The sequence below is a fragment of the Pteropus vampyrus genome, unplaced genomic scaffold, assembly GCF_000151845.1.
Source record: "Pteropus vampyrus isolate Shadow unplaced genomic scaffold, Pvam_2.0 Scaffold463, whole genome shotgun sequence".
NCBI classification, from domain to species: Eukaryota; Metazoa; Chordata; class Mammalia; order Chiroptera; family Pteropodidae; genus Pteropus; species Pteropus vampyrus.
Genome location: NW_011889244.1, coordinates 1,320,342 through 1,346,052, shown reverse-complemented (window position 1 = coordinate 1,346,052; position 25,711 = coordinate 1,320,342). Strand labels below are relative to the sequence as shown.

General features: G+C 42.9%; 1 protein-coding gene and 2 long non-coding RNA genes across 3 annotated transcripts in view; 2 read left to right on the top strand and 1 right to left on the bottom strand.

Annotated features, from left to right (window-relative positions):
* Window positions 1–25,711, bottom strand: part of SLC44A3 (solute carrier family 44 member 3) — an 85,547-nt gene that overhangs the window by 14,821 nt on the left and 45,015 nt on the right. The window contains exons 11-12 of the mRNA XM_011382195.2: window positions 17,974–18,130; window positions 14,672–14,800 (exon numbers count right to left, since the gene is read on the bottom strand). Coding sequence (XP_011380497.1) covers window positions 14,672–14,800; window positions 17,974–18,130 — 286 coding nt within the window. The remainder of the gene's footprint in view (window positions 1–14,671; window positions 14,801–17,973; window positions 18,131–25,711) is intronic.
* On the top strand, window positions 19,767–22,275 carry LOC105306901. The gene is made up of 3 exons (XR_897180.2): window positions 19,767–20,188; window positions 20,413–20,492; window positions 21,709–22,275. It is a non-coding gene; the product is annotated as an uncharacterized LOC105306901 (long non-coding RNA).
* LOC105306902 lies at window positions 22,530–25,705 on the top strand. Its single transcript, XR_897181.2, has 3 exons — window positions 22,530–22,882; window positions 23,107–23,186; window positions 24,403–25,705. It is a non-coding gene; the product is annotated as an uncharacterized LOC105306902 (long non-coding RNA).

Below are 25,711 nucleotides of genomic sequence, written 5' to 3'. Positions count from 1 at the left end.
AACCCAGACCTACCTGCCTCAAAGTCTGCCTTCTCACTCTATCACACTGCTGGGATATGTGGTCTAAGGCCAAGGAGGGGAAGGAGTGAGGAAGAGGGAGCTCTCATAAGATGTGGACAAATATCTTCTGGCAGAAGAGGAGACTCAAGGGAGAGAAGAGAGGCTGCTTGCAGAAGGGAGCCGAGGGCATGGTGCCATTAATGACCTTCTCAGAAGCCAAATGGTCACCACACTTCTGCCCCTATGAGCATGGGTCTGACTTCCAAGTTGCCCAAGGGATGGGAGAGATATATAGGGTTCTGCGTAAAAGGTAAGCCAGGGCAGCTCATATCAACATACTGTGTCATCTGACATACTTGTCTGTCCCAGTGTCTCAGTGAACCTTGGAGGGCAGAGAAAGAGAAGAACACAGGGTAAAGAAGGATCAGAATGAGCTCTACCCACTGTGCGGCCCTGGTTGAGGTCCTCAAGCCCTCTGGGCCCCTGATTCTGCTGTAAGAACAGTAGGGTGCTCCATGGCCTCTCTCAGTGTGGGGCAACCTTGTATTCATATTTCCATGGCCAGGGATCTCTGTCAGGATAATATGTCTCATTCGTTCCAAGAGGAGGAGGCAGACTTCAGGGACTAAGTTTGGAGGGAGAAGCAGAGCACAGCCTGTCACCAAGAATGCGCCTTCTCAGTTCATCGGTTTACAGGGGGAACCCCGGGCAAGGTCGACCTTGTTGGCTGGGCCTGGGAGAGGGGGGGCTCATCTTTCTCATTCAGGGGTGAAACATTAATAAACTGTTCCTACAATGCATTGTTTCACCCACTGACTAGATATCAAGATATTTTTAATCTTCATCAGCTTGACTCTCATGTCTCATAATTGTTCCAAACTTGGATAAGAAAGAGGGAATGACTTACTGGGTCTCCAAAACCTCAACGCCCAGCTCTGTTGCTTTCCTCCCACCTAACCTAGAGCAGGCTGCTACTTAACCTCTGTGAACCTAAGTGGCATCAGCTATTAAAAAAAGAAAAAAGATAATAGTAGTATTTCCCTCACAGGATTATTTGTGAGGATGAAGGTAATTAAGACACATAAAGAACTTAGCACAGTGCTTGGCACATGTAAGTGCCCAAAGAGTGGCAGGTATTCTGGTTTAGGAGCTGCATGACTTGGAGAAAGTCAAAGAAATTAAGTCAAAGAAATTAATGCCTACCACTCGGCTGCCTTCCAGCAGGGCTTCCTGATGGGCTGAGGGCCTCTTGCATAATTTATCCTCCCTTCCCTCTTTTTTTTTTATTAAATTTGTTAAATAATTGCCTATTTAACAAATATTAATTGCCTCTTTAACAAGGTAGAATTTCAAGTCAGGAAGGGCTTCAGAGTACAGCCAAAGATGGCCCTGCTCACTGGGCTTTACCCTCCAAAAGGAAAGAGCTCTAAGGCCCACTCGAGGAAGAGGCTTCAGGGCCTCACTCTCCTGAAGCCTGACCCTTGCAAAATGCCCCCAGCAGGTAGGAGCTGGGCTCCAGAGAGGCTGCTCCCAGGAAAGCCACATAAAGCCACAGCCCTAAGTGCAGCAGGTTCTGAGCCAGGCACCAGGATACATGAAGACAGTTAGTTTTCTCCCAGACAGTCTGGGGCCTCTGACAAATCGGTGTCTCAATTCCTTTCTATCTAAAGCTGGGGTAGCACCATTTGCCATGAAACAGCTGGGCTGTGGGGATTACCACTGTCTATAAATGGGCCTTAATGCAAACTATAACATTGACACACATGTGAATTTCTTTTTAAGACATGCACACATGGAGGCATCGCTTTGGGGCTCTCACCATCAGCTGGCTGCCCCAGAATAACTCTACACCAGTCAGTTGGCGTGGCAGGATTCAGAGCCACTGCTGTCATTGAAAGAATGGCTGTCTGGATGCTCTGTGATGAGGCTACCTTTACCTATTACGGCATGTCAGTTACCAAAAGAGCTGTGTCCTCTTAAGAACCTTCATATCATTGCCGTAATGTAATTAGATTAATTGCACAATATTTGTTACTTTTTTTTCCCTGAGATGCACATGTTGCTCCAGGGAGAGGAGAGGAGTCATTGGAGATGTGCCAGTTGGCTTGGGATGAACCAAAACCTGACATAGAAAAGTCACCGAGTGCTTTTGCTATTGATGGATTGCAAGAAAGAGAACCATTGAAATCGAGCTAAGTGCAAGAAAGGCGCGAGGAGGGAAAGAAGGCTTTGAGATGTTACAAAGTCAAATCTGCCACAAAGGCTTAGAAGACAGAGACCAACATTATGTGCACTGAAAAAAAAAAAAAGTATTGGCAGGCAGTGTGGGCTGGGGAGGGACTGTGAAGTAGGGAGGAGAGAGATGCATGTATTTGCCAAGAAGCAGCAAGCACTGGAGTTGACCAGATTGTCTGGGACCTTTCTGACCAGTATATTTGTTAGTCAGGAGACAGAAAGCTGCAGCATTTCCGATCAAATGCCAGGAGGCAGTAATCTGTGCATCGACTGACATCATAACTAGACGGATGCCGAAGCGGAGGAGGCTGGCATCTTTAAGCACTGCATTCAGGTAGATCTGAGTCATCTCGTCCTCTCCTCAAATCACTTACTGGGAGACACAGCAGAGATTCACCAGGCACCCAACTACCCTGCATGATGGCCCACAGCAGAAACGAAATGAGAAAGCTGTTGGACATTACTGTGTCCTTCACTGTTGAGAAGAAACAAGGTGACTGGCATTTTATCAGAATCTCGTCCCTGGTTATTTTCTTTATTGACTTCATCACTCCGTAGCAGCAATATTTGTAGAATCACTATAAGGAGATGCAGACAGATGGCTCTTCACTCACATTCTTGGCCCATTCGCCAAGATTCTGGCGGCTTGAGAGCAAGTCAACCTAAAACCTTGCTCGTTTTTGTGATCCTTGACATGAATAAGAAGTACGGCTGAAAAAAATGATCCCGTCATGTGGACTATGACAGGAAAACACGCACTTCATGTTTTTTTCACTCTGTCTCGTGTCTCACATGTCACTGCTGCAATGTAGTGCCCCAGCTCTCAACTGGGCACCTCAAGAAGGGTCAGAAAGCCACATGAAGACCTCAGTATCATTTAGGCTGATCTCCTTATTCTGCAGAAGCTCAGTAAGGTGGAAAGATTCACCCAAGTTCCACAAAGAAGGCAGAAGCCCACTGCTATCAACTAGCCAGGAGCTGCCTTTACCTAGGAGCTCCTCCCAGGAGACTGGAATGGAAATAGTCCTTCTCAAACCTGTTTGACCTCAGCCCACAGCTCACTTCCTATGCCCATTCCCACTTCTGCTGGAAGAACAAAGGATTGAAGAGGAATGCAATGTTCTATGTGATAAAAAGAAATAAAACGAATTAGACGAGAGCCAGATGAACAACATAAGAAAGATGTTAAGACAAGAATAACTGCACTTGAAGAATACGTCCAACCCAAGGCAACGCTGGTGGTGTACCCAAAACAAAGTGTTCTTTCCCCAGCTGGCAAAATTCACAAGCTTCGCAGTGTTGCCAGGCATCACCATGGCAGCCAGAGGTCTTAACAGAATAATGAATTTGCGTCCTCAGGAAACTAAGTAAAACCAATTTTGGTTCCTAAGTAGTAAGTTGTAGTAACACACTATCTACTTTACTGATTGGCAAATAGCCCTTATTTGTATGTGAAAATGAAATTCCATGAAATTCTGCCACTTGACTATAAGAATGGAAGAAAGGACATTCTGGAACGTCCAGATCAGTTTGGAACCACCAGGAAGAGTCCTGTGGCCCACCAGTGGGTTTCAAACTCAGAGGAACACTGATCTAAAGCCACCATTAGAGCTGGGACAGAGGTCTGTGTTGTCGATGGGCAGGAGATGTGCTCTTAGGGCGACACTTCCACGAGGGACTATGAGTGGACACATAGGAAATAGGTAGAAGCTGCTGGTGCACTGGCTTGAGAGGCCCACAGGGGAACACCTGTCAGCTCCTGGAAATGCCGGGAGGGATGGGGAGGCTGCAGGATCTTGCCAGACGGTCTCTGAGAACAGCCAGCCTGGCCTCCCAGGAGCTTTGACACTGACTTGCCTGGGAGGAGGGGGTGGGTCCTGACCCCTGACAAACCTTTTCTGGATCTATAATTGCATGATTTATCCTTCACCCCATCAATGTCCCTACACCCTTCCTGTCCTCCTACACAAAAATCTGCCTGTAACAAGCCTTGCTCAACTGCCAGCAAACTGACTTCTCTGGACCCTGGCTTGGACAGGCACTAAAGAGATGCACCCCAGGCAGTGGTTGTGACTCCTTCTCTAGCTATTTAAAAACACATAGTGGTTCAGGGCTTGGATCCCACAAGCAAAACAAATATGAATTCAAATCCTAGTTCTGCCACTATGTGCCCTCTCTAAGCCTCAGTTTCCTTGTCTGTAAATGGAAGACACTATCTCAAAGAGCTGTGTCAAAAATTAACAAATGATATAATGCAGGAAGAGTGCTTAGCATACTACAGGCAACACGGTGAGTGCCAAAAGTCCCCAGCTATTGCTATTGCTGGTAGTAAGCTGGTGACCTCCAGTGGCGCTCGTAGAGCCCAGGTCTGACAATCCAACCTCCTCTAAGAAGCCTCTCCTTACCAAGTCAAAGTACCTCCCCAATTACCAAGACTCCATCTTTCTGAACTTCCACAGCCCTCATTCTGATGCCGGACTGCTAGACGGGGTGGGAGTCCAAAGAGGGACCCCGATCCCGGAGCTCTGGTGCCAAGGTCTTGTCATATACCACAAGAAAGAACTGAAGGACACGACAGACAGCAAGCAGGAAAGCTCAAGTTTTATTAAAGCAAAAGTACACACTTAAAAAGTGTAGGTAGCACAGAGAGTTTGCCCCAAGCTGTCTAAATTACAGGTTTTTGTTTACTTAGGGGTGGGGGATGTCCCAGGGCTACCAGCCTGCCTCCCGCTCTTGGCTTGTTTCTCAAGCCACCTGGAGGGGAGGAGGCAGCCCGAGGTTATCTATCTTGTCTCTTGGCCTTGGCTTGTTTCTCATGCTGGAGTCTCACACTTGAAATCAAAATAGAGAACTGAGTAAGAGACCAAGGAACAATTCCAGATCGCATCCTGGAGGGGCGGAGAAACTTCCCTATGCTAACTATCCGTCCTCAGTACCAACACTTAAACACAAACCTCTGGGTACTGTTACATAAACGTCTCATGCGAATGCCTCAGGCTGTTCCCCTAGCCCCCAGATGAGTTCGTCAGCTCCTCAAAGGCCTGGCTTTGCTTTATATTAACTCTGTTTCACCACCGTCCCCTCCTTCATTATGCCTGAGTTCAAATGGATCAAATACACTGCAGCAGTCCCAATTTTTTTGGCACCGGAGACGTGCTCTGATGAAAATCTAACGCCTGATAATCTGAGGCGGTGATGCTAGCACTGAGGAGCAGCTGCAAATAGAGATGAAGCTTTTCTTGCTGGTTTGCCGCTCACCTCCTGCTGTGTGACCCGCTTCCTAACAGGCCATGGACCAGTACTGGGGTTGGGGACCCCTGAAATACAGCATAAATAGACTAATGGTTGCTGGATTAATAAATGTGTGAGGTATACACATATAATTTTTTCAAGGATACACACATCTGGTATTTATGATGCAGACAAGTAATAAGAAATGATGGGATTGTGGGGTTGCATCCCTTATTCTTCAAGTGAATTACTGAAGAGCCTTAGGCTGGGTGTTTACAAAATGTAGCAACTGCCACCTGCCTCCCACCTACGACTAGTGAAGACAAATTAGGCTTTTAAGCAGCGATGATAAAACACAACCAGCTCCTTGATGGTAAGTCAAGAAGAGCATCTGGGTTCTGATGGTAACAAATGGATCTCACTCTCTTTTAGCATTTCCCATCTCCCACTGCACAAAACAAGGAAAATTAAATAGGCCTCAGCTCTTTGTAAATCTGACTTCCAGAGAAATCTTCCCCAAGTAACTCACTCTAGTGCCAGGAAGTTTTTCAAAAGGCTAATCTAAATTCCTTCTTTCACTTTCCTTTGTCCACTGCCAAATAAGGTCAACAATAGCTCTGACCACCATTATACAATAATTATCTTTATTCTTAAAAATCTTTATTTCATTCTATTTTGCAGCAGTTGATTTAAACTAGAGGTGACCTTTCTCTTCTCATCAATTCATCAATTCTTTTTCCATTCTTCCTCCTCTGCTTTCTCAATGTCTTAAACCTTAGGTCTCCCGGCAGTGCCCACATCAGCTGTAGGACTCACCTCAAGTTAAAGATGTTCTGACAGCTGGTTTAAGTTGCTGACCTCGAAAAGGAATATACCTATCAAGAAGGATTCCTTGTGGTTACACTGGGCCCAGATTCATAACCAGAGTCTAGCAGCCTTTGTTTATAGGGGGGCCTCTCACACATGCTGCATTTCAGGGAAAAGACAGAGACTGGGCTGCCAAGCCTCCTGTACTGCTTGCCTGCAGTCTGAGCTGACCATTATAAAGGGGTTACTAGAATCCTATTTTGACCAATGAGCTGAAACTTGCCCCATCCAATCAGAGCTGCACAGCTATATCTTCATTTGCATCTTTACTGACCAATCAGGACAGAGCAATTTGGACCAATCAAACTGTGAAGGACAGAGGAAGATGGTGGACTAGGTAAAAGCAGGGTTCGTCTCCTCCCAGGTCTGCATTGAAATTACAACCAAATTATAAAATAATCAACGTGGAGAATCACCTGAAGTCCAGCTGATCGTAACATGTATGTTTGATAATGTAAAGGAGCCATATGAAAGCCGGTAGGAGTGGCAAGGTTTCGAATAGGGCTGGATCCACATCGTGGTGGTGGAGGATCACTGGGAGGGAGGGTGAGGCTGCAGAGGTTCTCCTGAAGGAGAGGGGGATCCTGGTCTCATTTGCAGGCTCCCCAGCCCAGAGTCCTAGCCCAGGGAAGAGGAGATTCCAATAACTCTGACTGTAAAAACCAGAGGGGATTCCGGCCATCTGGGTGAGACAGAAGGAAACTGAAACCCTAGAACGCCCCTTTAAAGGACCCGCACACAGGCTTTCTGACCTGCACTCACTCACCTGGGACACTGACAGCGGGTCAGAGGCTCGTGCAGGATTCATACGGTGAAAGTCTGCATTACCTGATGCCAGAACGAGGGCTGGAAGGACAGCCACCATTGTGCCTTAATCCGGCCCCCCTACTAGGCAATATACAGACCATGTCAGCTGGACTGTGCAGACCCCCACCCCACCCCCCACACACAGGGCCATTAGGAAGGGCTGGTCAGAGGGGATCAGGCCACCCCCCACCCCACCCCAGCCCAACCTGCAGATTGCCCGGGGCTTTTGTTGCTGGATGACAGCTAGGCCCTAGGACAATTCAGAACCAAGTATTCGCATCTGTTGGCCAGAGCCGTGAGACGTATTTCTGAGATAGTTTCAGGTGGATCACTGCTGCCAACACGAACTTGGGCAGATCTCAGGGATCCATGGGCCAGTCCCAGACAGCAGCTGGTCTTGCTGTGATCTGGGACTTCTGCTGGAACATGGAACAGTTACCAACGTTGTAGCAAGACTGAGGCTTTATCAATCCAACTGCCATTGTCTCCTTGAGACCCTGACCCACCCTACCCACAAATTGCCCCATGCAGCCCATTGACAGTGAACTGTCACAGCCCTACCCTGCCCAGCACACTCTCATCCCTGTCCTCCCAATCCACACAGACAACAAACTTTGGCTAGCACAGGGCGGACACTGCATGGAAATCAGTTATAGGCAGATCTCTGCTGCCTGCAAGAGTTGCAATATTGCGTCTGGGGAGCGCAGGGGTCTGTGGGACCACCCCAGACGGAGCTGGTCTCACTGATCTATGACTATAGTGGGAACACCCAGGCACAGAAGTTGCAGCAAAACTGAGGCTATATTAGCTGGATGGACCTTCTCTGCCTGAGATCCTGCTTCACCCAAGCCTACAGAGTGCCTGCAGCCCACTGACAGACAGCCTCCCCTGCCCTGCTTGGCTCTGGGGTTGTGCATTCTGCACAGGCAACAGTTGGAAGTATCACATTATACTACAAGGCTACAGTAATAAAAACAGTGTGGTACTTGCATAAAAACAGATACATTGATCCATGGAACAGAATAGAGAGCCCGGAAATATATCCATGCCTATATGCTTACTTAATATATGACAAAGCAGGTAAGAATATACCATGGGGTAAAGACAGTCTCTTCAATAAATGATGCTGGGAAAATTGGACAGATACATGCAAAAAAAGAGGAAAAGAAAAGGAAAAAGAAAGAAACTGGACCACCTTCTTACACTATATACAAGAACAGACTCAAAATGGATTAAACTTAAATGTAAGACTCGAAACCATAAAACTTCTAGAAGAAAACACAGGCAGTAAACTCTCTGATATTACTCACAGTAATTTCTTTTCAGATATATCTCCCCTGGCAAGGGAAACAAAAGAAAAAAATAAACAAGTGGGACCACATCAAACTAAAAAGTTTTGTACAGCAAAGGAAACCATCAACAAAACAAAAAGACAACCAACTGATTTAGAGAAGATATTCGCTAATGACACGTCTGATAAGAGGGTAATATCAAAAATATATAAAGAAATCATATAACTCAATAACAAAAAAAAACAAGAAATACAATTAAAAAATGAGCAGAAGACCTGAACAGATACTTCTCCAAAGAGGAAATAGAGATGGCCAATAGACATATGAAAAGATGCTCAAGGTCACTAATCAGAGAAATGCAAATTAAAACCATGATGAGATATTATCCGACACCTGTCAGAATGGCTATCATCAATAAATCAAAAAACAAGTGTTGGTGAGGATATGGAGAAAAGGAAACACTTATACACTGTTGGTGGGATTGTAAATTGGAACAGCTGCTATTGAAAACAGTCTAGAGGTTTCTCAAAAAATTAAATGGATATACCTTTTGACTCAGCAGTTGCACTTCCAGATATTTATCCAAAGACAACCAAAACAATAATTCGTAAAGATTTATGTACCCCAGTATACATAGCAGCATAATTTACAATAGCCAAGATATGGAAGCAACTTAAATGCCCATCAATAGATGATTGGATATAGAAATTATGATTCATATATACAATGGAATATTATTCAGCCATTAAAAAAATGAAATCCTACCATTGCAATGGATGGACTTAGAGGTTATGCTGAGTGAAATAAGTCAGACAGAGAAAAATAACAACCATATGATATTACTTATATGAAGAATCTAAGAAACAAAAAGAACAAACTAATCAAAAACAGACTCACAAATACAGTGGACAATTTAGTGACAGACAGAGGGGAGGAAGGGGCTTAAAGGGCTTGCAGAATAGGGTGAAGGGTTAAAGAAGTACGAATTAGTAGTTGCTAGATGGTCACAGGGATGGGGAGCACGGCATAGGGAATGCAGTTAGCACTAATATATTGGCTAGGTGGAGAGCCGGAGGAGAGGAAGAGTAATTAGGGGGATCATTTTATAAACTGTATAAATGTCTAACCAATGTACTGTATACTTGAAACTAATTTAAATAAATAAATAAATTTTTTAAAAAGCTGTGCAAATTTGGGTCCTTCATTTGCAAAAAATGGGCCCATTAGAGACCAGGGTGGGCACTTTCTCTATATAGCTAGCCTCCCCTTTGTCTTGGGGGAACATACTTTCAGTTTCCTCCAGAGGCTGTGTTTCCCACTTTGCAAAATGTTCACCTGAATAAAGTCTCTCCTTTTACTGCATCTCAGATTGGGGACTCCTGTTGGCAATGAATTGATGGCAGACATCTTTTGGTCAACAAGGTCAAAGCCTAATGCACCAATATCATGATCAGAATCCAAAGGACCAATCCCTGTTTGCAACACTGATTCACTGTGAGCTGGATCAAGGCTAACTGAGCCTTTTTGTGATTTAGGGACAATCACTCCCATTGTACATTTGCAAGGATTCCTCACCTTCATAATGTAATTATAGTGTGGTTAATACTAAGCTATTTGTGATCTTGGAAACATTTTGAACTCTGAAGGAAAAAGTACTGGGTTCACACAAGGTGATGAGATTTCAGAAGGCAGAAAATACGTCCCTCAGGATAACAAGGCAGAGAGAATAAACATGACCATGGTCTGAGACAGTGGTTTTCAAATGTGTTTTAGCAGCAGAGCCCTGACTTCGAATAAAACTTTCGGTGGAATCCCACCCTGAACCTGATCAAAGCAGAGCTGCTCTGCTGAGAAGCCAGGACAGGGTGGTGGTGGTATGGGGCCAGAGCCCACCCTTCCTCCTCCCCACTCATCTCCCCCTACTCCTGAAGCGGTGGTCTCTGCAGCAGCATCCGCGAAGAACCCTTAGGCTCCCATGGGACAGTTTGAAATCTTTGAGTGAAAGAGGGTGTGGCAAGAACCTCAAGTTACATGAATAAAGCGAGAAGGGATGGCAACTCAATGTCCAGGCCCCGTGAGACCATGTGGGCAACATATTTGTCTATCGATGGTCCCATTGCTTTTGTCTTTCTGGTCTATCTATATTTTTCTTAGCCTTGATTTTCATGTATATTTATTTTATCATAGTACACTTTGTAATGTATCTCAAAATCTTTGCGGAATAAATTGGTGTCTGGATATATGCACATGGTTGTAGGAGGAGAGAGAGGCTGGCATATTACACCATGACAAGACAGTCACAGGGTCTGGCTTCACTTGCTATATGACCTGCCATTCCAAAAGGTGGTCTTTTGCTGTGTTTCATACATGCTGGTTTAAAGCAGTCCAAATAAATAATAAACACATTCCAAAATGCAATCCAAGATTCTTAAGAGAAGCCTCAAAGATAGAGTTTTACTATAGGAACACTATACTTTCTGAACAATGAAAGGTATTCTTTTTTAAAAAATAAATTTATTTATTTAAATTAGTTTCCAGTATACAGTACATTGGTTAGACGTCTATAATGTTCATAAAACGATCCCCTCAATTGCTCCCTCTCTCCCCTGGCCCTCTACTTCTTAATACCATTTATAAGACATGAAACATGGATGGTCCACTTAGTCCCTTCTACTGGTACATATATTAGGAAGAGGGGCAGTAAGAAGTACTTTTCTAAGTGAGATTTCTGTGGACATTTAAACTTACCTGCTAACTTCCGAAAATATTGCTCTGCATAAATTTGATTAAGGGCTATTAAAATCTCCTAAATTATCTATAGAAACATAAAATATATATTTAAATTTCCATCAATTTGAAAGACTCAGGAGAGAAAAAAATTGAAATTCAAACAATCACAGTATGTAATTTTTCTGACTTTTAAAGGAATATTTATAGCTTGAATGGGAAAGTCTGGTGAAATATATAAAAATTAGGGAGGTGATTCTTTTCCTATTTCAGGAAAATTATAGTTCTTGGAGAAGACATAGAAAATAAGCTCTCAGTTGATATACTATATTCATTATGCTAAGGTTTCTAAAGCCTCCTCTCCTTTTTATTTCTGAAAAGAGACATTTTTTTCAAAATTTGAAGAATGGCTTTAATGACCTCAGGTTCTAATGTAAGGATCTGCAAACTCTAGCCCAGGAACCAGATCCAGCAGACGGCCTGCTTTCCTCTGGCTGGAACTAAGAATAATTTTCAAATTTTTAAAAATGGTTGAAAAAAATCAAAAGAAAATTTCTCAACACATGAAAATTATATGAAATTCAAATTTCAGTGTCCATTAATAAAGTTTTATTGGAACAGTCACACCCATTCATTTATATATAGGTGCCATCCTACTACCATGGCAGAGTTGAGTAGTTTTGATCAAGACTGCATGTCCCCCAAACCTAAAATATTTACACAGTCTGGCCTTTTCCAGAAAAAAAGTTTGCCAGTCTCTGACGTAAGAGACAGAGTCCACCCACAGCCACTCTGTGTGCCTCTGGGGCACATGGGAGGAGTTTTACCTGGTTGACGTGGTGCAGGCATTTGTCAAGACAGCAGAAACAGCAGAAGCAGCATCTGAACACGCACCTCGACCATGCACTCTGCTGCTGGGATTAGGTTCAGAACCAAAGGAACAGAGTCAGAAACAGCACAGGACAGAAGGTAACCAGGAGTTTCAGTCAACACATACTGTTTCTACCTGGAAATGTTTACACCTGAGGAAGCACTATAGCAATGCTCATTCAGTATGGGAGAAATTCTTCTGTTCACATGCTGCCACTACTAATTATTATTATCATTACGGATGAGCGAAATTCCTCTCTTGTGGGCTTACCTCTTGTGTGCTGACCTCAGGAGAAAGGGAAATGGGTTAGTCCATATTTACTGTGAAGGTGACAACCAGGCCTTTTGGTTCTAGTAAAAAAAAATTTCTCTTCCCTCATCTCCCCTTCAATGTCTTCAACTATAAACTCTGCTTTTTCAAACCAGTATATATTCATGAAAAATTCACATCCCAAAGAAAATAAAACAACTAATGCTTTGTAGATACTAGCTATATGACCATGTTAAAAAAGAATCAAGTGTAACTTTTTTGGAAATAAATCCTATAGTGAGACTTTCAGGGCTAAGTTTTAAGGGATAAATCAGTCCTTTGAAATATAACTTGGACTTGTGTATAACCTAAGAGTGAATAAAGAAACTCTTAGAGGAGGGGTGACTGAAAGTGTCCTACCCATGGCTCAGAGTTAAAAAAAAAAAAAAAAGCCAGAAAACAATCTTCAAATAGTCCTCTATGAGGACCCCAGGAAAACTCACGTGGACATTTTCTTGTCCCAGTGTTAATTCAATCGGATGAAACTTGATCTGGATACTTTTCAGCCTGGTCATGGCTGTGAATGAGCCATTTAACATAGGAAAGATCGCACGGTGGCTATGTGAAATGTTTAAACTGCAGACACAGTACTGGGCCGTACTGCTGAGGGAGACCATTTCTTTTTAACCTAAGAAAGGACACATTTCTCCAACAGTGAACTCGCTAAAAAGAAGTTTGGTCCCTTACTCTTCGTGGGATCTGGGGAGTAATAAATAACCTTTTAGACCTCTTCCAGAGAGACTAAAACACCGACTTCTCTTTTAGATTTATGGCTGTTTTCCCAGAGTTTAAGATATCGAGCTCAGGGAGGGATGGCAAGGTCCTCTATTGCTCATTAATTTATGATTATCTATTACTAATGCCTATGCATATCTATATGTCTCTCTATGTATCTATACATACACATGTGCACACACGCATGCGCTTGAATGCGCGCGCGCGCGCGCTTTCTGGTCTATCTATATTTTTCTTAGCCTTGATTTTCATGTATATTTATTTTATCATAGTACACTTTGTAATGCATCTCAAAATCTTTGCGGAATAAATTGGTGTCTGGATATGTGCACATGGTTCTAGGAGGAGAGAGAGGCTGGCATATTACACCATGACAAGACAGTCACAGGGTCTGGCTTCACTTGCTATATGACCTGCCATTCCAAAAGGTGGTCTTTTGCTGTGTTTCATACATGCTGGTTTAAAGCAGTCCAAATAAATAATAAACACATTCCAAAATGCAATCCAAGATTCTTAAGAGAAGCCTCAAAGATAGAGTTTTACTATAGGAACACTATACTTTCTGAACAATGAAAGGTATTCTTTTTTAAAAAATAAATTTATTTATTTAAATTAGTTTCAAGTATACAGTACATTGGTTAGACGTCTATATTGTTCATAAAATGATCCCCTCAATTGCTCCCTCTCTCCCCTGGCCCTCTACTTCTTAATACCATTTATAAGACATGAAACATGGATGGTCCACTTAGTCCCTTCTACTGGTACATATATTAGGAAGAGGGGCAGTAAGAAGTACTTTTCTAAGTGAGATTTCTGTGGACATTTAAACTTACCTGCTAACTTCCGAAAATATTGCTCTGCATAAATTTGATTAAGGGCTATTAAAATCTCCTAAATTATCTATAGAAACATAAAATATATATTTAAATTTCCATCAATTTGAAAGACTCAGGAGAGAAAAAAATTGAAATTCAAACAATCACAGTATGTAATTTTTCTGACTTTTAAAGGAATATTTATAGCTTGAATGGGAAAGTCTGGTGAAATATATAAAAATTAGGGAGGTGATTCTTTTCCTATTTCAGGAAAATTATAGTTCTTGGAGAAGACATAGAAAATAAGCTCTCAGTTGATATACTATATTCATTATGCTAGGGTTTCTAAAGCCTCCTCTCCTTTTTATTTCTGAAAAGAGACATTTCTTTCAAAATTTGAAGAATGGCTTTAATGACCTAAGGTTCTAATGTAAGGATCTGCAAACTCTAGCCCAGGAACCAGATCCAGCAGACGGCCTGCTTTCCTCTGGCTGGAACTAAGAATAATTTTCAAATTTTTAAAAATGGTTGAAAAAAATCAAAAGAAAATTTCTCAACACATGAAAATTATATGAAATTCAAATTTCAGTGTCCATTAATAAAGTTTTATTGGAACAGTCACACCCATTCATTTATATATAGGTGCCATCCTACTACCATGGCAGAGTTGAGTAGTTTTGATCAAGACTGCATGTCCCCCAAACCTAAAATATTTACACAGTCTGGCCTTTTCCAGAAAAAAAGTTTGCCAGTCTCTGACGTAAGAGACAGAGTCCACCCACAGCCACTCTGTGTGCCTCTGGGGCACATGGGAGGAGTTTTACCTGGTTGACGTGGTGCAGGCATTTGTCAAGACAGCAGAAACAGCAGAAGCAGCATCTGAACACGCACCTCGACCATGCACTCTGCTGCTGGGATTAGGTTCAGAACCAAAGGAACAGAGTCAGAAACAGCACAGGACAGAAGGTAACCAGGAGTTTCAGTCAACACATACTGTTTCTACCTGGAAATGTTTACACCTGAGGAAGCACTATAGCAATGCTCATTCAGTATGGGAGAAATTCTTCTGTTCACATGCTGCCACTACTAATTATTATTATCATTACGGATGAGCGAAATTCCTCTCTTGTGGGCTTACCTCTTGTGTGCTGACCTCAGGAGAAAGGGAAATGGGTTAGTCCATATTTACTGTGAAGGTGACAACCAGGCCTTTTGGTTCTAGTAAAAAAAAATTTCTCTTCCCTCATCTCCCCTTCAATGTCTTCAACTATAAACTCTGCTTTTTCAAACCAGTATATATTCATGAAAAATTCACATCCCAAAGAAAATAAAACAACTAATGCTTTGTAGATACTAGCTATATGACCATGTTAAAAAAGAATCAAGTGTAACTTTTTTGGAAATAAATCCTATAGTGAGACTTTCAGGGCTAAGTTTTAAGGGATAAATCAGTCCTTTGAAATATAACTTGGACTTGTGTATAACCTAAGAGTGAATAAAGAAACTCTTAGAGGAGGGGTGACTGAAAGTGTCCTACCCATGGCTCAGAGTTAAAAAAAAAAAAAAAAGCCAGAAAACAATCTTCAAATAGTCCTCTATGAGGACCCCAGGAAAACTCACGTGGACATTTTCTTGTCCCAGTGTTAATTCAATCGGATGAAACTTGATCTGGATACTTTTCAGCCTGGTCATGGCTGTGAATGAGCCATTTAACATAGGAAAGATCGCACGGTGGCTATGTGAAATGTTTAAACTGCAGACACAGTACTGGGCCCTACTGCTGAGGGAGACCATTTCTTTTTAACCTAAGAAAGGACACATTTCTCCAACAGTGAACTCGCTAAAAAGAAGTTTGGTCCCTTACTCTTCATGGGATCTGGGGAGTAATAAATAACCTTTTAGACCTCTTCCAGAGAGACTAAAACACCGACTTCTCTTTTAGATTTATGGCTGTTTTCCCAGAGTTTAAGATATCGAGCTCAGGGAGGGATGGCAAGGTCCTCTATTGCTCATTAATTTATGATTATCTATTACTAACGCCTATGCATATCTATATGTCTCTCTATGTATCTATACATACACATGTGCACACACGCATGCGCTTGAATGCGCGCGCGCGCGCGCACACACACACACACACACACACACACACACACACACACTCAGAATAGCTTTCTCCATAATGTGTCACTTTGGCACGTGAATTATTTGGAGCTGAAGACAATCAGGACCCCGTAGGCTCGCAAGAAACATTTACCTCTACCTTAAAGAGTTTAAATTATTTGGGGCCTTGCCCATAGCAAGAGTTATTGCCAGAAATACTATTTTATAACCTATCTGTAGGGAGAAACAAACTTCTAATTACTGAACACCTGCCTTTCTTATTGTTCCGTGAATTGTCCTCCTTCCCTCTGAAGCCCCAAGGTGCCTCACTCCATCCTTCATTCAGAATGTCATATATTCCCTCATTTTCCCTTTCTGTCTCTGACTCTCTCATGTATCTGGGGTTTTCGTACATATGTATGTAATTAAATTTGGTCATTTTCTTTTATTAATCTGTCTCACGTCTGTTTTAATTATTAAATAAGCCTGAAGAACTTAGGAGGGAAAAATATATAAATATTATAAACAGCTGTTTTGTTCTTCAAGAAATCCTTCTCCAAGTTTCCTAAAATTGAAGGATCAATTTCAAAATGCAGGAGCCAGAGTGGCTAGACTTGGCCTGGATGTGGAAATGCCTCTTTGAGTTACCAAAATGTATATGTTTTCTTAGTCCATGAAATCCAGCCCTGAAAGGGATAAATTTCGACTAATTTATCTCTGAAATTTAGCCCTAAAATTCTCACTATAGAATTTATTTTTGAAAAAGTTAAACTTGATTCTTTTTTTATGTGGACACACAACTAGTATCTATAACGACATATTATAAATACAAAAAGCACTGTACGATCAAAGTAAGTGCTTCAAGTGCACTTCAAGATAAGAAAGCTGTATTACTTTATGTGAAATTCAACCGACTGTTCCTATTTGATAAACTAATCTCAAAACTTGATTATGGACTTAAAAATATCAGCAATTCAGATGTCTGCTTAAAAGAGCTCATAAAAACAACTCTAAAATATAATAAAGAATCCATGGGTAAAATTTCCCCAATTTACCAAGCACGCATACCTATACCCTAAAGGTGGGAGTCAGGTAAGTTTGCGAAACTCTGACCAAGTCACTGAGGCTGAGGTGGGGACTGGGGAGAGACTGGAGTTATGTGAGAACAGAGAAGTTGGGAAAAGTCCAACTCTCCCTTGTTTGGTGGGCCAAAAACACCATGAGAACAGCTGTTTTCCTGCTGTGTTGGTTTCCACTGGCATTCATAACCAAATGTGCATGGAAATAAAAACCAGGGAGGAGAAAAATCCCAGGCACAAAAGCCCTACAGTTTTCTGCCTTTTGAGCTGAGATTTAGGTCATCTTGCCCATTGATGTCTCACTGTTAAGAGGGAAGGCAGGCAGGCCTGCCCGCCCGCTCGCCCTCCTTCCCTCCCTCCTTCCCTCCTTTTCTTTCTCTCTTTCTCTTTCTTTCTCTTTCTCTCTTTCTCTCTTTCTTTGTCTCTCTCTCTCTCTCAAACACACACACACACACACACACACCCACCCAGTAACTTCCCATGGCACCCTCTAGGAAATATAAAAGGCAGGGAATATTTTAGCATTAAAACATAAGCAAATGTTATTATAATAGAGTATTTTCTTACTTTCTTTTTTTTTAAAAGCATCTGAATGCCCACAAAAACTTTTTAAATTTCCTCTGAAGAATTCCTCTCATTTGTTCAGCATTTAGCAAAGAAGGAAGCCACCTAGCTCAGAACTTCCCCCTCCCCACCCCACCCTCACCTCCAAGTGGGTGGAAAACCCAACACAAAACCATAAATAAAACACGAAAAGTTTGCTGGAGGTAGGAATGGGGTGGGAACATGGGACCTGAAGAACACTGGAGCCTTCCAAATGGCCACTGTCATGGCTCACATTCCTGTCCTGGGGCCTGCTGTAGTTTTCCAGTGATTAACTCCGCAGTAAGGTACTGGCTTACCTTGTCTTTCAGAGTGTTGTAAACGTACATGAGCACAGTTCTTGGAATCCTCACCATGGTGATTAAAAATGATCCTTTTATGACTGTTCCTTGATGGTAGCAGAAAAGAATGGCGAGAGACGAAAGGATTGGGTGATCAGGAGGGTCATTTTCATTTCTGAGATTAGGAAAAAAAGACAGAATTAAAAAAAAAACTATTTAAAAAGAAACACAAAACTTCTCTTTGGTTCAAATCAATAAAGGTACTAACAATTTACAAAGCACTGATGCAGTAAGCATTTGGCAAATTTTTTATACTCCTTGGTAGCTAAGGTTAAATTATTTCTTGGACTAACAACAAGTGTTGGCAAGGATGCAGAGAAAAGGGAACCCTTGTGTACCGTTGGTGGGATTGCAAATCGGTGCAGCCACCGTAGAAAACAGGAGGTTCCTCAAAAAATTAAAACTAGAACTACCATATGATCTAGTAATTTCACTTCTGAGTACTTATACGAGGAAATCCAAAATAATAATTCGAAAAGATCTATGCACCCCTATGTTCACTGTAGCATTATTCGTAATAGTCAACATATGGAAGCAACCTAGGTGTCTATTCAATAGATGAATGGATAAAGAAGTTGTGGTACATATATACAATAAGATATTATTCAGCAATAAAACAAAGAATAAAATCTTACCATTTGTGACAATATGGATAGACTGGGAAGGTATTAAGCTAAGTGAGATAAGTCAGACAGAGATAGACAAATATCATATGATCGCACTTAGCAAAGTACGATCATATGGTATTTGTGGAGTCTAAACAACAAAATAAACAAACAAACACAACAGAGAAAAACTCAGAAATTCAGGGAACATGATGATAGTTGCCAGATGGGAGAAGGGTTGTAGGGAGGGGTGGAAAAGGTGAAGGGATTAAGAAGCACAAATTGGAAATTATGAAATAATCATGGGGATGTGAAGCACAGCACAAGGAATATAGTCAATAATATTGTATGGCTAGGTATGGTGTCAGGTGGGTGCTAGACTAGTCAGGGGGATCACTTCATAAATTATAAAAATATCTAACCAATATGCTGTACACCTGAAATTAATATAAAATAACATTGAATGTCAACTGTAATTGAAAAATCAAAAAAGAGGGAGAAAGGTGAAGAGGAATAAAAGGTTTAAACCTCTAGGTATAAAAGAAATAAGTCAGGGGATGTGGTATACAATGTAGAGAATATAGTCAATAATATTGTGATAGCTTTGTCAGATGGTTGCTGGGCTTATCATGGTGGTCACTGCTTTAGGCATATAAATGTTGAATAACTATGGTGTATACCTGAAACTAATATAATAGTATATATTAGTATATATATTTTAATAACAATCTTTAAAAAATTATTTCTTGGACTAAGTTAATTCCTTCTGGTGGCACTCAGTGCTACAAATAAACATAGAACAGGAAATAAAACCCTGATGAGTTAAAATAAACCAGGTTCTCTCTTTACAAAACCTACCTCTTCCACCAATTCTTTAAGTTGCCTATTAATCTCATTTTCATTTTCAGAAGTTTAATTATATAACAACCTACAAGGTTTAATTCAAGCGCTAGCATACGTAAACATTGCCAGCTTGGCTTGGTGATTAAAATCACCATGAAATCACATGACTAGGATTGCAGCCATAGAGGTAACAGTGAGTTTCAGCTGAAAGCGAAGGGACAGGAAGTTCTGGCTTCAGGACAGCTCTAGGCTCCTAGAATCCAGCTGATTTCTACTCTGCTCTTTAAAGGTCACCTCAGTGTGAATCATTTACGGGACTTGTCATGACATAGCTCCCAAGAATGCAAAATTCAGTTTCACAGGAAGGGAAAGAAGTGAAAAAGAAAAGGGCACAGCCTTCTCCCTACACCGAACCTGGAGGCTAGAACAAAGGAGGAAGGATTGAGACAACGCCTCCCCTGACCCTCCGAATTCCACTGATGCCTGTTCTAGAAAACGAGGCCTTTTCTGAGAAGCTACTTCTCTGATTCCAAGAGAAGCTTGGTTTCTTCAAAATGGATTATTCTGCAACTTGGTCTGGTTGCTAATAACTCACCATGAATTAAGGTTTTGACAACAGCCTAGGTTTTGAGGGAGGAAAAGGAATACAGCCAGAAATGTTTCCAGAGCTGGCAATGGCTGTATTTTGCTGTTAAATCATCCAGGAAGGAAAAGAGAGCATGAAAGTAAGATCGGGAGCAGAATAACTGCAATCTATTTGTCCCACAAAAAGGGCAACGTGTGTTTCAACTCAGTATTATTGAAAATAGGAAATGCCAGGGAAGCTATTGCTGATATGAATTCATTTTGATCTGATAAACTAGAAGAATAGTACAGGCCAGGAAAATATGACACATTTTTTCTCTTTCCTCATTTTTTTAAGAGGAAAAATGTTTACTTTTCCATTTAGGAGACTTATGTGTCTAAGAACTTATTATGGTGCTCAAGAGGAGATGCAAGGAGAAGAGGACAACGCCTGCTCTCAGTCTGGTAGGGAAACAATCGATTCGTGGGCCACTGTGAATGGGGGCCTTCGGGGTTGGTCCTCCAGGTATTGAAGTTTGGGGTCAGGCATCAGCTTTCTGAGATTTGCTAGGAGGAGCTTAACCATTTCAGGCAGAGGAGTTTCTACACCGCCTTGTCCGCCCTAGGCCGTAACGCATCCGGCTGATGTCTCCAGGCTCTCTGCAGCTGGCTTGGAAGGAGAGTTCAGAAACTGGGTTATCACATGACAAGAGAGACAGTTTAAAAAGAAGGCCCTTTAAACCCAGGCCAGCTCACAGAGCCAGGAGTCACTTAATACCTGCCCTGAAAAGTAAGTGGAGTGTCTCTGAGGCCCCCACCTTCTCTTCTTAGACCCTCTTCCTGTTCCAAGGTAACATCATCCTGCCACCCATCCCCTGCTGTGTATACAGCTAGTGTCTTTCTCTAAGCTTCTCTCACAACCAGCAAAATCTGACTTCAGGAAGAGGATCTGATTATACCTGGTGGGGCCTAAAATAATACTCTGGACTTAACCATAATTTAACCAACTTAAAATTATCTCTAAACTTAACTGTATTTTGGGACTTGGCTTATGGGACGACAGTACAGTGTTAGGCATACTGGGAGACTCAGTGATGAACTGATATCGAGACTGGGGCCTCCAGGCAGGCCTATGCATCTGTCTCCTGGGAGTACTGAGTGTTGAGCACTTTCCACCCCATTCCCTTGGTGGTGGTGGCAGTAAGGAAGGCCCAGGCAGTGTGAGACAGGAGGTGACTCAGGATGTCCCCACGAGCCCAGCATCCTCCTCCTTTTAAACCCAAAGCTACCCTGAGTGCTCTGTGAAATGGAGCCAGGGCCCCAGGACACAGCATCGACTCAAGTGGCTGGCCTAAGGGCTTCACGATCCCATCCATCCTAGTCCTGGGACACCTTTAAGTTACGGTACGTTAAGTGCTGTTTTGCAACTACTAATCCCCTAAACAACAAGCATAAAGCCAAGCAAGGAACTTCAGGGTCCTAGAAGCAAGTTTTAGCTCTAGTGAGATCCAACCTAGTGCTAAGAACTCTCTGAACAATATGGAAAATTAATTTTGTGCTGAGGCCCCTAGACAAGGACCGGGCTGTAGTGGATGGGTGGCCTCTAATGTCAATCGGGTCTTGAGTGAAGGGGCACTGTGTGTTCCCCACAGAGACTGTCATTTCCTGATATTTCTTTTAGCAAAATCACTGCAAGATAGGGTTGGAAGAATTATGATGAAGTTGTAAGGTTCATCTTTCCAGTCCTACGGAAAATGGAAACTGTCTTCATTCTTCATGCTGAACGAGATTCTTTAGCTGTCCTCGGAAACTCTCATCAGGAGGAGGAAATGCATTTGTCTCCTACCTACTTTCCTTAGGCTCAGCTACAAACCTACTTCCTCACTTCTCCTTCAGCAAATCCACAGCACATGGAAATCATCTTTGTATATTTGAAAATGAAAATGCAATCATGCCTTCTCCAAGTCGAATGCTTCTAATTTCTTCCTGTCACATCCTGAGCCACATCTTTATGGTTCCCAGTTGACCCCTCTTCAAGCAAATGATTGTAAAAGGGAAATTTTACAGGTGGGATAGGTAAACATTGTGCTTGCGTCTTCTCATGACATTAAAATTACAACTACATTATAGGACAATCAGCCTGGAGAACAATCTGAAGACTAGCTGAACAGAAGTCCTATAATAAAGGACATAAAGAAATTATCTTGAGACTGATAGGAGGGGCAGAGATGCGAAATGGACCGGTCCCAAACCCTAGTGTGGTGGTCAAAGATCAGGAGGGATGTCTCGGCAGCAGAGGTCACCCCTGAAGAGTAAAGGGTCCCAGCCCCACATCAGGCTCCCCAGCCCGAAGTACCAGTCTCTGGAAGAGGAGGAGCCCCTCTTCATCTGACTGTGAAAACTAGCAGAGGTTCCATTCATCCATGTGTCCTCTTAAAGGGCCAGTGCAGAGACTCTCACTCCCAGGCACTCACCCTGGGCTCCAGCAGAGGGAAGGGAAAGAAGTGAAAAAGAAAAGGGCACAGCCTTCTCCCTACACCGAACCTGGAGGCTAGAACAAAGGAGGAAGGATTGAGACAACGCCTCCCCTGACCCTCCGAATTCCACTGATGCCTGTTCTAGAAAACGAGGCCTTTTCTGAGAAGCTACTTCTCTGATTCCAAGAGAAGCTTGGTTTCTTCAAAATGGATTATTCTGCAACTTGGTCTGGTTGCTAATAACTCACCATGAATTAAGGTTTTGACAACAGCCTAGGTTTTGAGGGAGGAAAAGGAATGCAGCCAGAAATGTTTCCAGAGCTGGCAATGGCTGTATTTTGCTGTTAAATCATCCAGGAAGGAAAAGAGAGCATGAAAGTAAGATCGGGAGCAGAATAACTGCAATCTATTTGTCCCACAAAAAGGGCAACGTGTGTTTCAACTCAGTATTATTGAAAATAGGAAATGCCAGGGAAGCTATTGCTGATATGAATTCATTTTGATCTGATAAACTAGAAGAATAGTACAGGCCAGGAAAATATGACACATTTTTTCTCTTTCCTCATTTTTTTAAGAGGAAAAATGTTTACTTTTCCATTTAGGAGACTTATGTGTCTAAGAACTTATTATGGTGCTCAAGAGGAGATGCAAGGAGAAGAGGACAACGCCTGCTCTCAGTCTGGTAGGGAAACAATCGATTCGTGGGCCACTGTGAATGGGGGCCTTCGGGGTTGGTCCTCCAGGTATTGAAGTTTGGGGTCAGGCATCAGCTTTCTGAGATTTGCTAGGAGGAGCTTAACCATTTCAGGCAGAGGAGTTTCTACACCGCCTTGTCGGCCCTAGGCCGTAACACATCCGGCTGATGTCTCCAGGCTCTCTGCAGCTGGCTTGGAAGGAGAGTTCAGAAACTGGGTTATCACATGACAAGAGAGACAGTTTAAAAAGAAGGCCCTTTAAACCCAGGCCAGCTCACAGAGCCAGGAGTCACTTAATACCTGCCCTGAAAAGTAAGTGGAGTGTCTCTGAGGCCCCCACCTTCTCTTCTTAGACCCTCTTCCTGTTCCAAGGTAACATCATCCTGCCACCCATCCCCTGCTGTGTATACAGCTAGTGTCTTTCTCTAAGCTTCTCTCACAACCAGCAAAATCTGACTTCAGGAAGAGGATCTGATTATACCTGGTGGGGCCTAAAATAATACTCTGGACTTAACCATAATTTAACCAACTTAAAATTATCTCTAAACTTAACTGTATTTTGGGACTTGGCTTATGGGACGACAGTACAGTGTTAGGCATACTGGGAGACTCAGTGATGAACTGATATCGAGACTGGGGCCTCCAGGCAGGCCTATGCATCTGTCTCCTGGGAGTACTGAGTGTTGAGCACTTTCCACCCCATTCCCTTGGTGGTGGTGGCAGTAAGGAAGGCCCAGGCAGTGTGAGACAGGAGGTGACTCGGGATGTCCCCACGAGCCCAGCATCCTCCTCCTTTTAAACCTAAAGCTACCCTGAGTGCTCCGTGAAATGGAGCCAGGGCCCCAGGACACAGCATCGACTCAAGTGGCTGGCCTAAGGGCTTCACGATCCCATCCATCCTAGTCCTGGGACACCTTTAAGTTACGGTACGTTAAGTGCTGTTTTGCAACTACTAATCCCCTAAACAACAAGCATAAAGCCAAGCAAGGAACTTCAGGGTCCTAGAAGCAAGTTTTAGCTCTAGTGAGATCCAACCTAGTGCTAAGAACTCTCTGAACAATATGGAAAATTAATTTTGTGCTGAGGCCCCTAGACAAGGACCGGGCTGTAGTGGATGGGTGGCCTCTAATGTCAATCGGGTCTTGAGTGAAGGGGCACTGTGTGTTCCCCACAGAGACTGTCATTTCCTGATATTTCTTTTAGCAAAATCACTGCAAGATAGGGTTGGAAGAATTATGATGAAGTTGTAAGGTTCATCTTTCCAGTCCTACGGAAAATGGAAACTGTCTTCATTCTTCATGCTGAACGAGATTCTTTAGCTGTCCTCGGAAACTCTCATCAGGAGGAGGAAATGCATTTGTCTCCTACCTACTTTCCTTAGGCTCAGCTACAAACCTACTTCCTCACTTCTCCTTCAGCAAATCCACAGCACATGGAAATCATCTTTGTATATTTGAAAATGAAAATGCAATCATGCCTTCTCCAAGTCGAATGCTTCTAATTTCTTCCTGTCACATCCTGAGCCACATCTTTATGGTTCCCAGTTGACCCCTCTTCAAGCAAATGATTGTAAAAGGGAAATTTTACAGGTGGGATAGGTAAACATTGTGCTTGCGTCTTCTCATGACATTAAAATTACAACTACATTATAGGACAATCAGCCTGGAGAACAATCTGAAGACTAGCTGAACAGAAGTCCTATAATAAAGGACATAAAGAAATTATCTTGAGACTGATAGGAGGGGCAGAGATGCGAAATGGACCGGTCCCAAACCCTGGTGTGGTGGTCAAAGATCAGGAGGGATGTCTCGGCAGCAGAGGTCACCCCTGAAGAGTAAAGGGTCCCAGCCCCACATCAGGCTCCCCAGCCCGAAGTACCAGTCTCTGGAAGAGGAGGAGCCCCTCTTCATCTGACTGTGAAAACTAGCAGAGGTTCCATTCATCCATGTGTCCTCTTAAAGGGCCAGTGCAGAGACTCTCACTCCCAGGCACTCACCCTGGGCTCCAGCAGAGGAACAGCAACTTGGGAGGTGCCAGAGACATACAGAGAGAGACTGAGTCTACTGGCTTCAGGATGAGGGCTGGAGGAACAGCCATCATGGTCCCTGTATTGAGTCCTCCCCTCTCACGGCCAAATCTGAACTTTGATTGGCCTGGTGAACCCTGCTGGCTCCAGTGGGGGATTTTCTGAGACCCTGCCCTACCAAACATGAGCCTGCTGGAGGCTTTTTCAGGGTTGGCCCACAGAGTAGGCTCACCAGCTGGGGTAGGCCCACACTGCTGATCTCCTTGGACATCTCTCAGGGACCCATGAGCCCCAGGTGGATAGCAGCTGGCCTTGGTGTGCCCTGAGCCTTTGATGAATGAACCTGAAATTGCATTAAACTGGTAAACACCACTTGCACCACCCTAGTGACTCCCTGAAATCCCACCTCATCCAACTCGAGAACCACCCAAAGTTCTTTCAGCAGCTGAGATTGGCAGATGGTAGCAGGCTTCGAGATGCCCTAGG